The 18781-nt window shown below is 36.4% G+C and overlaps 1 protein-coding gene across 3 annotated transcripts in view; it reads right to left on the bottom strand.

Annotated features, from left to right (window-relative positions):
- Positions 1-18781, bottom strand: part of UCHL3 (ubiquitin C-terminal hydrolase L3) — a 48582-nt gene that overhangs the window by 22381 nt on the left and 7420 nt on the right. For 2 of the 3 annotated variants that reach the window (XM_032864242.1, XM_032864244.1), the window contains exons 3-6: positions 17010-17138; positions 13980-14136; positions 13546-13631; positions 11498-11545 (exon numbers count right to left, since the gene is read on the bottom strand). In XM_032864242.1, coding sequence (XP_032720133.1) covers positions 11498-11545; positions 13546-13631; positions 13980-14136; positions 17010-17138 — 420 coding nt within the window. Of the gene's footprint in view, positions 1-11497; positions 11546-13545; positions 13632-13979; positions 14137-17009; positions 17144-18781 lie in introns of all 3 variants that reach the window. The other variant, XM_032864243.1, reaches the window with a different exon arrangement.

An 18781-nucleotide genomic window follows, 5' to 3' on the forward strand; every position in this document is an offset into this window, starting at 1 on the left:
AGAATAGGACACCTGGGTGGCTCAGTGGGTAAGCCTCTGCCTTCAGCTCAGGCCATAATCTCAGGGTCCTGGGATGGAGCCCCATAATGGGCTCTCTGCTCAGCAGGGAGCCTGCTTCCTCCTTTCTCTCTCTCTGCCTGCCTCTCTGCCTACTTGTGATCTCTGTCAAATAAATAAATAAAATCTTAAAAAAAAAAAAAGATGAGAATATTTGGAAGCTACTAAGCACCTCAATTTCTATTTTTATTCACCCATAAATGACACTAAAGAGTTACAAAGAAAACTTCCTCAGTTGACACTGCAGCACCCAAAATGATGCCTAACTCCAAGCATCCCCAGTCACCTCACAGAGAGAATTCTTTGGCTTTAAAACCTATATCTGGGGGCGCCTGGTTGGCTCAATGGGTTAAAGTCTCTGCCTTCAGCTCGGGTCATGATCTCAGGGTCCTGGGATCAAGCCCCACATCCGGCTCTCTGCTCAGCAGGGAGCCTGCTTCTCCATCTCTCTCTGCCTGCCTCTGTGCCTACTTATGACTTCTGTCTGTCAAATAAATAAATAAAAATATTTAAAAAATAAAATAAAATAAAACCTATATCTGTGCATGTCTAGTAGAGAACAATGTGCACTCTCTTCACAGTATCTCCTTCTCTTCACAGGGTAGAAATTGGAATAAAATACTGAAAAAAAAAATTCAACTTCTAAAAATAATTTTAGCTTCTCATTATATGATCATTAGAAATCATGATTCCTGGGCGCCTGGGTGGCTCAGTTGGTTAAGCGACTGCCTTCAGCTCAGGTCATGATCCTGGAGTCCCGGGATCGAGTCCCGCATCAGGCTCCCAGCTCCATGGTGAGTCTGCGTCTCCCTCTGACCTTCTCCTCACTCATGTTGTCTCTCGCTGTCTCTCTCTCAAAAAAATAAATAAAATCTTAAAAAAAAAAAAATCATGATTCCTTTTATCGACCCATTGATAAAATATGTACTTGATCACAAACAAATTTCATAGTTATTTCCTGAATGTATGTACATGTTCTTTCAGAGGTTAGAAATACCACTGAGTTTAAAAAAATTGCCTACGGACAGAAAAAGAATTAGGAACTTCCCTAGGGCTGCCAAATGCTATGAAAAGAAGTAAAATATAAATGTGTGTGCATACAGGTATGAGCACATGTGTGCACATGCATGAGAACATGTACGCATATATAAAACTTGAAAAGTTTAAAATCAAAATTATAAATTAATTCTAAATGGAGTTCTGTAGATTTTTTTAGTAACTATCCATACAATAGATCGGATTACACTAAATGTAAGGTCCAAATTTAAAAGAGGAAAGTAAAACCAGATTCATGCAAAAGATGCAAACTTTCCTACAGAGTATCCAGTCAAAGCAGTCAAAGTGAAACATGGGCTAGATATCAAAATACACAAAACACCACCACATAGTCCTTGGAAAATCTGCATGATGGCAAATGTATTCATTTTGCTCACCTAATAAATCAAGATGCCCACAGTTAAGAATGTCTTAAAAGACTTTTCCTCTATTGGTTTTAACAACTGTGTTTTCTCACTTCAATTTATAATTCTCCATGGCAGAAATCTCTATTAATATAATGACTTATATCTGTACATGTCATATTAAATTCAACCTTACCATTGTTAAGGTGGCCAAATGAATTCTCAGAAATTCTTTTTTTTTTTTGGCAATGTTAGAATAGGTTTCATTTATTACAAATGAAAAGAATCTTAAAGCCTAGCATTATCCTCCATTTTGGAAAGATATGGTTTAAAACAAAACAAACAGAAAAACCTCACCATCCCAAACCTAACCTTGACTCTAGTTTATTGCTGAAGACATTTTTATATAAAAGGTTATGCCCAGTCAGATCTGAAAGATTACATTCCTGAGTTCAGTCTAAGAATTTTTTTTTTAAATAAGTAATAGCCTAATATCTCTATTTCCAAAACCCTCATATTGTCCAAAAAATAAATAAATAAATAAATAAATAAGAAGATGAAGAAAGAAAAGAATATTTTGATCCATTTTAGGACAAAGCACTTGTTAACCTAAGAAGGGAGGAAGAAAAGCATAAACAGGATGGAGTAGTAATTGCATTTCTTACCCTTCAACAACTAATTTAATCTATCTATAATCATTTTTTAGTGATAGTAAATAACTGATTACACGATTGGAGACATGGTGTTAATGTTTGAATATTACTTAGCCATCAAAAAGAATGAAATCTTGCCATGTGCAATGACGTGGACGGAACTAGAAGGTATTATGCTAAGTGAAATAAGTCAGAGAAAGACAAATACCGTATGATTTCACTCAAATGTGGAACTTAAGAAATAAAACAGTTGGACATAGGGGAAGGGAAGGAAAAAAGAGATAAAAACAGAGAGGGAGGCAAACCATAAGAGACTCTTGACTACAGGGAGCAAACTGAGGGTTGCTGGAGGGGGCGGGGGGTGGGAGGATGGGATAACTGGGTAATGGGCATTAAGGAGGGCACTTTATGTAATGAGCACTGGGTATTACATGCAACTGATGAATCCCTAAATTCTGCCTCTGAAACTAGTAATATACTTTATGTTAACTAAATTGAATTTAAATTAAAAAAAAAAAAGAAAGAAAATAGAGGAATGAAAAGAACCACTCCAATAACATTTTCCCAATTATGACTAAATCTAATTTGTACTCCCTCCCTCAAATTCAGCTCCTCCACTCAACTTTACATATACTTTCGAATCATGCCTCTATCTGGGTAATGATATGCAGAAGGAGTGACAGCAATAAAAAAAGATGGGGATGGAGAAGAGATGGAGGCAAAAGTATAAGAAGTTAGGATAGGCGTTACAGAGAATTTCTCAATTTTAAGAATGAAATAAAATGAAGTTGCCCAAAAGATTAACCTTAAGTCTTGTTGGAATGGAATAAAGAAAATGAGGTGAGGAAAGTAAATGTAGAAAAAAGATCAGAAAGTGCCAATTTCAGATTTCCTAACAAAAGTGGACTATACAGCTTAAAAAGCATACTTTTTCATCAGAGTTCCATTTGTTTCCAACTGATTCTTCCAAGAATATAAAGAACTTAAACTGTACATTACATAAGAACTAAGTTTCTTCCTAATTGGTTTAGCTTCTTTCAAAGACAGGAAAGAAAAAAAAACCTTAAAGAAGAGAAATAAATGTGAATATCTTAATTGACCCCAATTCTAACATAATCAAAATCATTCAAAACTGTACTGCAGAGTAAAATGAAACCATGGAAACCATACTTCTACAATAATGAAAATGAAACCTGACACTGTTTTCCTCCACTGACAGTCTGCACTGATTGGGCCAAAAAGCAAATTAAATACACACACACACATTTTATTTTTATCTATGTATACATATATGAATACATACCTGAAATCACAAGTTACCCTTTGCTTACCTTACCTAACCTTAAACTTACTCTTATAGGACAACAACACTAACCAGAATATATTATTACATATTTCATCATAAATAAATTACAATTTAATTTCACAATTTAAATTCATTCTGTAAACTTTTCCTAAAGATCTCTGAACTGTCATTAGCAATCAAACTTATTATTTTCCTCTATCACACATGCTAAAATTTAAAAATAGGATTTAACCCTGGCAAGGGTTATTTTTGAGGCTATCTGCACTGAAGTGAGGGATCCTTAAAGACACAAAATGTATCTTATTCATCTTTGTACATACAGCTCCTAGAACAGTGCCTGGCATTATAGGTGCTCAGACAGGTTATGTGGTTGATCAAATGAAAGGAGGACAATTTTATATTCTGTAACAAGAATCTTAAAAATGTTTATCCCTTTGTCTCAATATTCCACCTAAAAGTAACTTAAAGAACCTAGAATGAATACTTGAATAAAGATATTTAATGAAATTATAGTTTTAACTTGAAAAACTGTAAACAAAACAAATATCACAAGTTTAAAAAAATGCAAAGTAAATTATGATTCATTCACATGATAGTACACAGCCACAAAGAATTTTTTATGAGGAGGTCTTGAAGAGACAAGAAAATGCTCAAGATAAAATATAAAGAAAAAAATCCCACAAAATCTTTTTTTGAAGATGTTTGAAGATTCTTTTTGAAGATTTCATTTATTTATTTATTTATTTATTTATTTGACTCAGAGAGAGAGCACGCGCACACACGCATGCACAAGCGGGGGAACGGCAGAGGGAGCTGCAGAGAAAAAGGGAGAAGCTGACTCCCCACTGTGCAGGCTCCATCCCAGAACCCTGAGATCATGACCTGAGCTGAAGGCAGACGCCCAACTGACTGAGCCATCCAGCTGCCCCTTAACTGTTTTAAAGATAAATTTAAAAGGGGGGCACCTGAGAGGCATCTGACTCTTGGTTTCAGCTCAGGTTATGATCTCATGGGTCATGAGATCAAGCCCTAGAATGGGTTCTGCTCTCAGTATGGAATCCACTTGGGATTCTTTCCTTCTATTCTCCCTCCACCTTTTCCCCTACCCCCACTTGTACAAACACACACTCTCTAATAAATAAATCTTACCAAAAAAAAAAAAAAAAAAAGGATCAATTTTAAAGGGGCGCCTGGGTGACTCCCTTAGTTAAGCATCCAATTCTTAATTTTGGCTCAGGTCATGATTTCAGGGTTGTGAGATCAAGCCACAAGTCAGGTTCCATGCTAGGCATGAAGCCTGCTTAAGATTCTCTCTCCCCCTCTCCCTTTGACTCTCCCCATTGCCTCTCTCAAAAAAAAAAAAAAAAAAAAAAAAAAGGAGGGGGCACCTGGGTGGCTCAATCAGTTGGGTGTCTGCCTTCAGCTCAGGTCATGATCCCAGGATCCCAGGATCGAGCCCTATACTGGGCTCCCTGATCAGCGGAGAGCCTGCTTCTCCCTCTGCCAGCTGTTCCCCCTGCCTGTGCTCTTTCTCACTATTTCTGTCGCTCAAATAAAATAAATAAAATCTTAAAAAAAAGATAAATTTTAAAGAAAAGATTGGAAGTATATATATACATATATATATATATATCTCAAAAAGCATTCTTTGCTACACTTTCCATATTGGCATGCTTATTTAAAACCATAAATAAAACAACAGTGCCACCTTCTATTACTTTTCTTCATTATTATAAACTTGAATGGAGGGTTCTGAGCAGTAAAATAAATTTATTCTTTTGTAAAAAGTTAAATAAACAATACATTATCAGAAGATCTCTACTTTTATCTGGACTGGCTCCCAGACTAATATGGACAAATGACAAACTTTAGAAAAAACTTTTTTTTTTTTAAATATTTTATTTATTTTTGACAGACAGAGATCACAAGTAGATGGAGAGGCAGGCAGAGAGAGAGGAGGAAGCAGGCTCCCTGCTGAGCAGAGAGGCCGATGTGGGGCTCGATCCCAAGACCCTGGGAACATGACCCAAGCTGAAGCCAGAGGCTTTAACCCACTGAGCCACCCAGGTGCCCCAGAAAGTGCTTTTTAGATAAGCAGCAACAAAATAAAAGTACAGTTTAAAGGCAAATTAAATACCTTTTTGGATTTTTTTTCTTTTCTTCACATTGGACTTGCAGATTGCTTCCATTATTGTATCACTGATACTTGTTCACAATTTTAAAAACACATTATTTAAGTTCCTCATAGCTCATTGTTCTTTTATCTTAAGTGAAAAATGAAAGCAATAATTTTCAGTATAGGTTAATGAAACATAAGTGAGGTGGGGCTACTGTCTAAATTTCTGGATTAGCCAAAGTATGCCTAAGTATCATGGTGGGATGGTGGGATGGGGAAAACCATACAAGAAAACAGACAACTGGTCAATAGTAGCATATTAAGGCCAATCTTCTGAAAACATTATTGCATCTGGGTGGTTTGACTTACTGATCTCTCATTTAGTCTACAAATCTTTACATGCACTAAGGCTCCTGCCTGTCCTACTTCCATAAACATGTTCTGACAGAGTACCAACGATGTCAATGACGACTACCATTGCAATTACATATTATTACTGGCTCCTCTTCCTCTAACCACTTCCTTTAACACCAACATGTCCTGGGGATTTATTATGGCCCACCACTATTCTCCCTCTATAGAATTTTCAAGATTCTAACTACTACCCAAATACAAAAGATTTCAGATATCTCCCCAAAGCTTTAGGCTCCATATCCAACTTCTACACAGATGCCCCATAAATTCACCTTAAACTCAATATGCTGAAAACTCAATGCACCATCTTTGGCGGCTCCCCATTGCCTATAAAATCCAAGCCCCTCCTCGATCGGGCTTCACCTTATTACTTCTTCCTCTGCCTCATCTGGACCATATTAGAGCCTCATCCTCCGCCATCCATATTCATTTTTCTGAATGCCTAATAAAATTACCACCTAGTATTTACTGAAGGTCCATTACATGCCAAGAACTATTCTAAACACTTTATCTGATTAACCCATCAATCTTCACAGCAATCCCATAGGGTAGATGCTACTGTTTCCACTTTACGCTGTGGAAAGTATCTTGTCTAAGCTACAAAGCAGTGGAGTCAGCATACAAACCTATATCCTGTGTTCCTTACCTTTGTATATGTAATTTCTCATAAATGCCTACACATGCCAAGCACTGTCCTGGGTATTCAAGGTGAATGGGACAAACAAGGCCCATGACCACATGGGGCTTATAGTCTAGTAAGCAAACAAAAAACAAATAAACAAAACACCTTATTACAAATCACTTAAAAGTTCCATGAAGAAAATAAATAGGATTTTATGACAGAAAATTCAGAAGTGGAAATACTTAACAGTGATAAAAGAAAAGCCTCTTTGAAAAAATGACTTTTAAGAAGCAACCTCATGGATAAGGTGTTAACTACGCAGATAGGAGGGATATTTCCAGAAGAGTACTGAGTCAATTGAAAGCACTACGATGGTATTATAGATGAACTGCATTCCCCCAAAATGCTCATGTTGAAGTGCTGACCCCCAATTGGAGTTAGGGTCTTCAGGGGCATAAATAAGGTTAATAATGTGGGATTCCAACTGGATAGGACTGGTGTCCTTACAAGAAGAAGAGAAGATACCAGAGATCAGTCCATCGATGGACAGATCAATCAATCTCTCTCTCTCCCTCTCTCCATATGCACACAGAGGAAAGGCCAGGTAAGGACACAAATACCCATCTACAAGCCAGGAAGAGAGGCTCACCAAAAACCAACCCTGTCAGCACCATAATATTGACTTCTAGCCTCCAGAGCTCTGAGAAAATAAATTTCTGTTGCTTAGGCCACCCAGTCTGTGATATTTTGTTATGGCAGCCCAAGCAAACAAATATGAATCAGAAAGACTTAGTTGTTTTCCAGGAACTGACAAAAACCAGTGTGCTAGAATACAGAGACAATGGAGATAATAATATGTCAAAAACTCTTAAGCCCATCTTGGCAGATGAACCTGAAACGAGACAATCACAAAAATAGTATCTGGGGCAAAAGTTTTAAGCTGGTTCATACTGGATTTGAAAATGTATGCTGTGGGTTTTTGTTTCCTCAGTGACTGGGAGTCAATAAAATAGCGACTAAAATACAGTAATTTATAGTCCACCGTGGAATGCACAAAACAGCCCCACACAACAAAGAACTGAACCCTTCCCAAAATGAGAGTAGTGCCCTATTGAAGAAAAATGGCTAATGGGTATGTCTTGTTTACACAGAGAACTATGGAAAAAACAAGGATGGGGGGGTTGTTGTTGCTGTTTAGTTCTTACATCACTAAAGATAGTTCTGAGGGAATTATGGTGAAATAATAAGTATGTGTGGTGCCCACGTGCAAGGAATGGTGTTGGATATTTTGGAGCACATCCAAATGAACCAGATACCAATCCTAGGTCTAAGAGCCACAGTAATACAGTAGATATGACACCCCATTTCATCAAATGTAAGGTACCAGTCGTTATATGATGTATCACATTTTATGCATAGCTAAGCAAGTAAATTACAACATTAACTGTAAAATTACATCCTAATTTCAGGGCTGTTAAAATGTAGGGGAAAAAAGTGAAAAAGTATACATCTTAAATAAGTGAAAAAGAACACGAAAATAGCTAAATGCAAATAATAGAAGTCACATAAAAGAGCCAATAGAGGGGCGCCTGGGCGGCTCAGTGGGTTAAAGCCTCTGCTTTCGGCTCAGGTCATGATCCCAGAGTCCTGGGATCGAGCCCCACATCGGGATCTCTGCTCAGCAGGGAGCCTGCTTTCCTTCCTCTCTCTCTGCCTGCCTCTCTGCCTCCTTGTGATCTGTCTGTCAAATAAATTAAAAAAAAAAAAAAAAAAAAAGAGCCAATAGAAAGAATGGATTGTTTCATGCAGAAGGTAGTATTTAAGCCAAATCTTGAAGAATGGGTAGAAGTAGGAAAAGCAGAGATTGACAAAGGAATTTTTTTTAGTAAGAGTAAACTGCAAGAGGTAAAGCATAGCAACAATTAAGTGAGGGATGGCTATAGAGAAATATTTAAAGAGAAAACACTGATGAAAAGTTGGAAGGATAGGGCTGGGAAAACCTTGAATACAGCTAGGCTAAAGAAGTTGAAATTTGGGTGCCTGGGTGGCTCAGCGGGTTAAGCCGCTGCCTTCGGCTCAGGTCATGATTCCAGGGTCCTGGGATCGAGTCCCACGTCGGGCTCTCTGCTCAGCAGGGAGCTTGCTTCCCTCTCACTCTCTCTCCCTGCCTCTTTGCCTACTTGTGATCTCTCTCTATCAAATAAATAAATAAAATCTTTAAAAAAAAAAAAAAGTTGAAATTTATTATATATGCTTGGGGAATGGTTCTCAAACACTTTTCGTTTTTTTATCCAATACACTTGGGGGATATAGTATACGTAAAAAAATAGGGTCACTCTAGCAGTGATCCTCAACTATAGGAGATGCAAAATGACCAAAAGCAATTAATTTTCTGAGAGTAAATTTAGAAAAAGCTGTCCAGAAAATCCTAACTTCTATCCCTACCTCACCTTGAAAATCACTGCTTTCTACACACTTAAAAAAAAAAAACCAAAAAAAAAAAAAAAAAACCAGAAAAATCTGAGTACCCACAATAATCAAGTTACAATTCAGGAAAAGTAATCCAGGAGAACAGTGTAAAAAGGAATGAGTATTAGAATAAAGATTAAGATTGAGAATCTACATAAGAAGCTGATCTTCTAGGAAGAAATGAAATAAATTCGTATTCGATTAGTGATAATGCGGAAAATGTATGGTGCAACTATTATAAGAAACAGGAAAAATAAAGGGAAGAAAAAGTTGAAAGTACAACATAATAAGCTCAAACAAGGACAAGTGCATTCTAAAATATTGGTGGTCATTCAGGTCATTTAGGTAATGTCTAAAAGTTTAAGATTAAAATGAAGAAAAGTGGAGGGGTGCCTGGGTGGCTCAGTCGTTAGGTGTCTGCCTCCGGCTCAGGTCATGACCCCAGGGTCCTGGAATCAAGTCCCGCATCGAGCCCCCTGCTCAGCAGGAAGCCTCCTTCTCCCTCTCCCACTCTCCCTGCTTGTGTTACCTCTCTCGCTATCTCTCCTCTCTCTGTGTCAAATAAATAAAGAAATGAATAAAATCTTAAAAAAAAAAAAAATGTGAATCCTTTAAAAAAAATTAAGATGAAGAAAAGTAGGTCTGGAAAAAACTGTGAACATCATCTAAAAAGAATTACTGAAGCATAATATGGATAAAGCCATGAAAAAGAAGGCAAAAGAAGGTGTCGCAGAGAAAAGTTTTTGAAGTAAACATGCATTAAAGCATTTAATAGCTCTACTATAAATTACTGTCTTCATATTTTATAATAATCTCATGCTGATCATCATCATTGCTAATTTTAATACTGTAAGTTTACCAACAAGAAAGCAAAGCACAGTGAAGATGAAGAACATGCTTAGGACCATACAAAGCAATTTAAAAAGGGAGCATTTCATTAATTTCCAATCTAGTGTTACAGTCATTTAGAGATGCCGTGTGTGTGTGTGTATGTGTGTGTAAACTTAGTCAAAAAGCAATAGTTTACACCCCTGAAAACAGAACTTGAGAGCAAGCAAGACAGTATAATATCACTATAGGGAGAATTAGTATTTAAATTCCTAGACAGCTTTATTCTAAACACTCAGTTATCCAGCATAATCTATGAAAAGCTGCAGTTATACCACAGTATTGAATTGTTTTCTCCTTAAAATTAAAAAAAAAAAAAAAAAAACCTTTCTGGAAATAGTGAGTATATTTAAGAACAATATTTTTAGATTAGATATTTTTCAAGTATTTTTCCAAGTATTGTTAAAGCATAAAGGCAATATGATCTCTGTATGTGAAAAAACCTGGTTTCAAGTCACACATGGATAAAAGAAAAGAAAAATCTATAATTCTCTGGTGTTAGCACTTAAATGTGTTATAAATTTACCAAACGACTTTAATAGAGTCTATCTGTTTTGACTGAAATACCTTTTTTTTTCAAATTTTATTTTTTATAAACATATATTTTTCCCCCAGGGGTACAGGTCTGTGAATCGCCAGGTTTACACACTTCACCGCACTCACCACATAGCACATACCCTCCCCAATGTCCATAATAACCCCACCCCCCCTCTCCCAACCCCCCTCCCCCCAGCAACCCTCAGTTTGTTTTGTGAGATTAAGAGTCACTTATGGTTTATCTCCCTCCCAATCCCATCTTGCTTCATTTACTCTTCTCCTACCCCCTTAACCCCCATGTTGCATCTCCTCTCCCTCATATCAGGGAGATCATATGATAGTTGTCTTTCTCCGATTGACTTATTTCGCTAAGCATGATACCCTCTAGTTCCATCCACGTCGTCGCAAATGGCAAGATTTCATGAAATACCTTTTGACAAACTTCCTCCAAGAGTAGGAACATCAGGCTTGGAGGGAAGGAAAAGAAATGGAGAGGGAATGAGAGAATGAGAGAAACCAAGAGAACAAAAAAAAGAGAGAGAGAGAGACAGAATGAGAGAGACAAAATAAGAAGAGGAGAGTTGACCCAGTTAAAGAACTACTATCAGAATGAAGATGGCAGAAATCATCATATTGCCCCAAGCAAATTTAGTGAGCAAAGAGAAGGATGGGGCTTTTTGCTGGAGGTTGGGCATGATTAAAAGTCTTAAAAATCCTACAGGTTCATCTGCTTGTACTATCATGCAGCTATTTTTCTCAAAACACTTGCACAAGTCGGAAGAATCTAATAAGGAAGATGCAACCCGCCCACAGTCTGCAATCCTTCTAAATGATCAAACTGTGATGGCCAATACCAAAGTGCCTATTAATAGTTTATCGATACATGTTCTTGAGCTACTTCATGACTACTTTTATATAAGCAGATTCCCTCAAAGGAAAAAAAATGTCCAAGTGATTTTCTAAAACTACATGCCATACAACAACACCAGGGTTAAACTTACACAGGCAAGAAAAGTTTTGAAAAATGTGAAATACCTCAGTCTGACCTTCATGGGCACTGGTCTCATGAGTGACTCGAATAGCCTGTAATAAGAACACAAGATATTAATTGGAAAAAATGATTATATCCAAATTTTTGAAAGAAAACAATAATGCTAAATTCTAACACCTAAAGCTTTGTTAAGAGATAACAAATTGGAAGAAAATTAGGAAGAGTTTAATATTAAAGAATGATTTCTGGGTAACCAAATGAATTCTCTACTTTCCAACCCACAAATCCCTGAAGACTTAGGAAAGAGATGAACTGATTACTTGTAATTTCCAGATGTGAAGTGGGAGTTATTTAAATTATTTGTTAGAACTGACGTCTTGGGTACTAGGGCGCCTGGGTGGCTCAGTGGGTTGAGCCTCTGCCTTTGGCTCAGGTCACGATCGCAGGGTCCTGGGATCGAGCCCCAAATCGGGCTCTCTTCTCAGTGGGGAGCCTGCTTCCCCCTCTCTCTCTGCCTATCTCCCTGCCTACTCGTAATCTCTGCCAAATAAATAAATAAAATCTTAAAAAAAAAAAAAAAAAAGAACTGACACCTTAACACTTTATTCAACTGGGACTAGAATAAAGTAAGCATCTCACAGACAGAGACGGAAAAAGCTTATCTCATCTGTTTCTCCAGGTCACATGCTCCTCTGCAGCTCTGGCTGTAGTTATGCTTAATCATGCAGCTTCAGTCAGCAGTTTCAAATGGGGAGCAAAAAGCATGCACTTATCAGAAACTAGAGATTTTAGCTTTCTGAACTTAAAAAAAAAATGCCCTTACAATACCCACTATTAGCAAAGATGAAGAAAATAGGCAAAAGTAGTAAATTTGGGGTGAAGTACCATTATGAATGGCAATTTGGCAGTAAGTGTCAAAGCCTTAAAAACATGCAAACTGTTGGATCCAGCAATTTCTGTTCTAGGAGTTGATTTACATGTAACTGTACATAAGTATATATAAGGATATTTGCAAAGATTTTGCTACAATAACATACCTTGTAGTATTTTTTAAATGGTGAATAAAGAGGAAAAGTATTAAATTTCCAACAATAATTAATTGGTGAAATAAAATACTGCTCAATGGAAAGCTATGCAGCCATTAAATGATGATGTCAAATATATACTTACTGGTATGTAATACGTTTGTGATAAGTTAAATGAAAAAAGCAAGTTATAAAACAATATTACAGTGTGATCAAATTTTTGTTTTAAAAAACTGTGTATATACATATATACTCCCTATAAAAAATATGACTAATGGTGGCTACCTCTCATTGGTGGGATTACTGGTGATTTTTATGTTGTTTATTTTACTTTGGTGGAAAATAAAGATATTTTATGAGATCTGCAGGTTTTTTAAGAAAAAAATTAAGATAATTGAAGTATATAAAAATGCTAAAACAACAAAATCAAATCAATGAATTTACTGGGCACAAACTCTGTTCAAGTCATTTTTCTAGCCAAATAATCTGTATACTACACTGCTTCTAATTTTAGAGAACTTACCATCTACGTAATAGTGTTACTAAAAGGTAAAAAGAACCTCAAAAGAAAAATAGATTTCAAAACCAATGAAATTTAAATGCCACTCTAAAACAATTCTACGAAATTGTACAATTATTTAAAAGTAGATTATGTGGCTTGTGTCTTCACACATGCAAAAACATTAATAAGAGGATAAGAGAACTAAAGTGTGGTCTAGAATCTACCATTAAACTTTTGCTTTTTCCATTGGTCTTCAGCTTTGTTTCAAATTCCCAGTGAAAGACACATAGAGTATTGGCAGGCATATATATATTATAGGTTGGGAATGGTAAGCAATAGCCAATCATAAAACATTTTCAAAATTTGTCAATAAAACTTTTTTCTCTCATTCAGCTCTGGATGTAGAAAAGTGGCAATTTATCAATATTTATGGATATTCGGGTAATGACACAACAAAATCCTTAAGTGCTCAAAACTACAGTTTTAGGACAAACCCCCAAACAGAATCTACAATCCCACAAAACTTTGCCCATAACTGAGATTGAGACAGAAAGAAGGTACCGACGTCATAGTTCTCTAGGTATCTGGCTCGTTCTTCAGGACTCATTGACACAGACTCCTCGAGGAATTTTTTCAAGGTTGATCCAGATTCTGAGAATATTAAAGAAGATCAAATTGAGAAGGTTTGCTATCTCACTGATACCTGAAAATATTAGAAGCATGTTAACTTTTTCAGGTAAAAACTTTATCACTGGTAAATTGGGAATGTAAGAAAATTTGGATAAACGATAGGCTTTTGTTTGCTCATCGGTCATATAAAAGAATGGGAAAGATTAGTATTTCTTCTACACAATACTTCCCATTATTAAAGAAAGGAGAGAGGAAAAGGTTTCCTTTAATACTTTAAAAGAAAGAACTATAGCACCACCTACTGTTCAATAAGATAACTTTTAACTTGGGTGGGGGTGAGGGGACAAGCAGTAATATAAAATCATTTACCAAAGTGCATCTTGTCTTTATTGTTGGCAATAGCATGGATCAATCCAATTGTTCCACAGGCATTGCTGATTGTTTGCTTCATGAAATATACTGATGATGTAACATCTTGTCCCTGAGATTTTATTTTTTCCTCCTCCTCTGTTCTGAATACTTCATACTATTAAAAAAAAGCCAGTAGTCTAAATATGAAAATAATACATTAAAAAGAAACCAAACATAGGGGCTCCTGGGTTGCTCAGTTGGTTAAGCGGCTACTTTGGCTCAGGTCATGATCCCAGGATCCTGGGATCAAGTCCCACATTAGGCTCCCTGCTCTGTGGAGAGCCTGCTTCTCCCTCTCCCTCTGCCTGCCATTCTGCCTACTTGTTCAGTCAAATAAATAAAATCTTAAAAAAAAAAAAAAAAAGGAAATCAAACATAAAACTGGAAAACTTCTAACTATTCATCAATAGGGGTTTGGTTAACATACTATGGCATATCTTAATGGAATACTATAAGTACTTAAAAAAGAACAAAACATATTTACATATTCCAACTCAGAAATTTGTCCATGATTAGAGGGTGGTTCTAGGTCAATATATATTAATATGATTCTCATTTATGTTTTTAAAATATCTACTTTAGGGACGCCTGGGTGGCTCAGTTGGTTGGACGACTGCCTTCGGCTCAGGTCATGATCCTGGAGTCCCGGGATGGAGTCCCGCATCGGGCTCCCAGCTCCACGGGGAGTCTGCTTCCCTCTCTGACCTTCTCCTCGCTCATGCTCTCTCTCACTGTCTCTCTCTCAAATAAATAAATAAAATCTTTAAAAATAAATAAATAAATAAAAATAAATAAATAAAATATCTACTTTATAGGGGCACCTGGGTGGCTCAGTCGGTTAAGTCTCTGCCTCCTGATTTTGACTCAACTCATGGTCTCAGGGTCTGTGAGAGGGAGCCCGGGGTCAGGCTCTGCACTAGGCATGAAGTCTGGTTAGATTCTCTCCCTCCCTCTGCCCCTCCCCATCCACTCATGTGCATATAAGCATTCTCTCTCTCTCTGATTTAAAAAAAAAAAAAAAAAGGTTTAAGGGGCGCCTGGGTGGCTCAGCCAATTAAGCACCTGCCTTGGGCTCAGGTCGTGATCTTGAGGTCCTGGGATAGAGCCCTGCGTCAGACTCCCTGCTTACTGGGGAGTCTGTTTCTCTCTCCTTCTGCCCCTCCCCTCTGCTCATGCTCTCTCTTTCACTCTCTCTCTCTCCCTCTCACTCAAATAAATATTAAAAAGAAAAAGGAACACAGAAGCCTGAAACACTTCATATTCCTCAAATATCCACTAGATATCTTTTGAGTGACTTTAATATATCACTTATGAACGGAATGAGAATATACCAAATTGTAAGAGAGATCCTGACGTGGTAGATGCCGTTATATTCTCCACTTTAGTAGTTGAGAATTTGTGTTCTTTCTAGCAGTAGGCACAATGAGCTTTTCAGTACTGGTGATCTACTAAATGAAGAGTCCAATTGATAAGGACAACAGGCTTTTTAAAAAATACTAAAGACCCACTAAATGAAGGAGACCAAATCCAATTTATTCTTTAACTTAAAAAAGTGAATAAAAAAAATTTTAAAAATAAGAAGAAACTTTAAAAAAAAGATCACTAAACTCAATGTTTTGGGAAATTTCCAATTCAGACTATAAACTCACATTTGTATCACACCAACTAAGAAATCCTAAGCTTTAAGCAGCTTTCTTTTCTTTTCTTTTCTTTTCTTTTCTTTTCTTTTTATTGTTCCTTACAATTGGAGTAAGGGATAGCTATCCTGGGATAGCTATCTACTGGCTTATTTTAGTAATAAAAAAATTAATTAATTAATTACAATAAAGCTGGACTAAGAGTAAACTTAAGTGTCCTAACGTCTTCTCAAATTTCAGAATAATTACAGCCTCGCCACTAAAACTAGTTTAGTCTAATAATGGATAATCAATAAGAAATTTCTAACTTTGAGTTCCTATATTATAAACAGCAAATATGAATAAACATCCCTTCCTTAATTAATTTGTTTTATGGAACCTGAAGTAGAAAAAAGAAGTATTTCAGTATTTTTAATTTATATTGAATTGAGGCTAATTAGTTATGGCATAAAGAAAATTATCCAGGAATTTCTAGGACTGAACTGATTCTTACTGACTGTGAGACTTGGCTCCATTCATTCCTGAAAAATAAGGATAACCTGAGCATGTATTTACCAAGTCATCAATACTTCACTGCTCCCACATCTTTCCATTTACTTCTTCATTTTTCACAACTACTGACTTCATCCTGTTGTTTCTACGTTTAAAATAAAAATCAGAAGGATATGGACTCAAAAGCTGCTTTAAAATGAACTTAAAAGTTCTGCCTCCATAATGCATATATCTAGACATTCTAGAAGAAAAGCCTGAAATATGGAGGTATGGAATTAAATACAGAACCCTAGGAACAGCTAATTATAATCCCCAACACATCCTAAATCTGCCAATTAAGCTATATTTAAACTTAATCATTTCCAAACATACTGAGTTTATTCTGAAAATAACATAATCCCTGTCATTAGTTATACCTACCTCCTTAAAGACTTCTTTTTTACATATATTGGAAACAATTACATATTTTACATACTGAAATTGTGAGTATTCTTTATTCATGCCTTCTCTAAGACAGATTTAAGATTATTCCAGTACCTAAAATTTCTAAAGTAGATACAACGAAATATGATTAAATGTGGTATCGAAACATGCTGAGGCAAACTAATCATATTTTATAAAAGAAGAAAACCAGTCAAATTAAAATCTAACTGAGAGCTTTATCGTCAATCTATAAAGCAAAATCTAAATATCATCTCTTTAAGATGTCTTTTAGACATCTTTAGGCTTTTAAGATGTCTTTTAGATTTCCTTATTTTATGTAAGGGAGTCATCTGTTCTTGAAGAGCATGTTTTTAATTCAACATCGAAAGAGAACATTACGTTTACCAGCAACTTTATTATCTTAGTCAACAATTACCTTTTCTGTAATAGGGAAGAGAAGTAACACTGCACACACCGGTCTTGGTACCATGCTAAGAAGTTCAGGATCCATTCCATATACATCAACAAACTGCCAGTTAGGATGTAGACCTAATTGTTTGAGAAACTGGTAAAAGTTGAAAATAAACAAACAAAAATTGTAGTGTTAACAGGGAAATAATGAACATGCATTATTGAATATCTAATACATAAAAGAGAATGAAAGGTACGATTATTAATGATGTTTGGTAAGTGAAGTAAAGCAGGTTTTCCATGAACAGAGTGGGAGGAAATAGCAATATATTTATACCAATCAAGAAACATTAAAATTTTGGGGCGCCTGGGTGGCTCAGTGGGTTAAAGCCTCTGCCTTCAGCTTAGGTCATGATTCCAGGGTCCTGGGATCAAGCCCCGCATTGGGCTCTCTGTTCAGCAGGGAGCCTGCTTCCTCCTCTCTCTCTGCCTGCCTCTCTGCCTACTTGTGATCTCTGCCTGTCAAATAAATAAATAAATATCTTTAAAAAAAAAAAAAGAAAGATTAAAATTGTATAATATATTAAGCAAAATTCCTTTTTTAAAAATCTATTACTTTGGGATTGAACATAATAAACCAGGATTGAACATAATAAACCAGGACTTCACCAAACACATATAAATTAGTTTGGTTGAACTAAATGAGTTGAAACTCATTCCCAATACATGATTTTTAAGAAGGTGTATTTAAGACCTAGCAAATAAAGAGTTATATTAGATGATCAACACAGTTTATCCTTCTTACCAAAGATGAAGGTTGAGGCTTAAAGACAGACATATATCACAAATTATATCAATGAGCAAAAAGTACATAAAGCCAAAAAAGGCCAGTGATTATATGAACACCAGAAAATCCCTGATATAAGAAGTAAACTATGGGCTTCCTGACCCCTACTATACAGTGAAACCTATCCAACTTCATTGTCTCTCATACTTGGCAAAACAACTGTAACAAAAGATTGGTGATTTTTTTAAACTCTAAGATTTCATAGGAAAATAAAATGTCAAACCCTAGTCTATTGCAAATAGAAAAAATAATGAGAATGATGTCAATTTCACAGTGAAATCTTAATAAATATTTGTGTTGAATGAAGCTATTGATTTATAAACGTAAACTATCACTGGGGGCGCCTGGGTGGCTCAGTGGATTAAAGCCTCTGCCTTTGGCTCAGGTCATGATCCCAGGATCTTGGGATCGAGCCCCGCATCAGGCTCTCTGCTCGGCGGGGAGCCTGCTTCCCCTCCTCTCTCTGCCTGCCTTACTGCCTACTTGTCATCTCTGTCTGTCAAGTAAATAAATAAAATCTTAAAAATAAATAAATAAATAAAAGTAAACCATCACAAAATACGGTTTAGATGACAGGAAAAAAAATCATATTAAAAATGTATCATGGGACATCTGGTGGCTCAGTTGTTTGACATCAACTCTTCATTTCAGCTCATGATCTCAGGGTTATGAGACTGAACCCCATTTCGGGCTCCCTGCTGGGCGTGGAGACTGTTTAAGATTCTTTTTCTCCTTCTCCCTCTGCCCCTCCCCCTCTAAAAAAATGGATCATTATATCTTACTTCAAGAATATAAATAAGTCAAGAATATAAATTAATGGGGTACCTGAGAGGCTCAGTTCAGTTAACTGTCCAATTCTTGATTTCAGCTCAGGTCATGATCTCAGCATTGTAAGATCGAGCCCCATGTTGGGCTCTACACTGAGCATGGAGCCTGCTTAGGAGTCTCTC

Source organism: Lontra canadensis, unplaced genomic scaffold (assembly GCF_010015895.1).
Source record: "Lontra canadensis isolate GAN:19392208 unplaced genomic scaffold, GSC_riverotter_1.0 scaffold26, whole genome shotgun sequence".
In the NCBI taxonomy this organism is placed as follows: Eukaryota; Metazoa; Chordata; class Mammalia; order Carnivora; family Mustelidae; genus Lontra; species Lontra canadensis.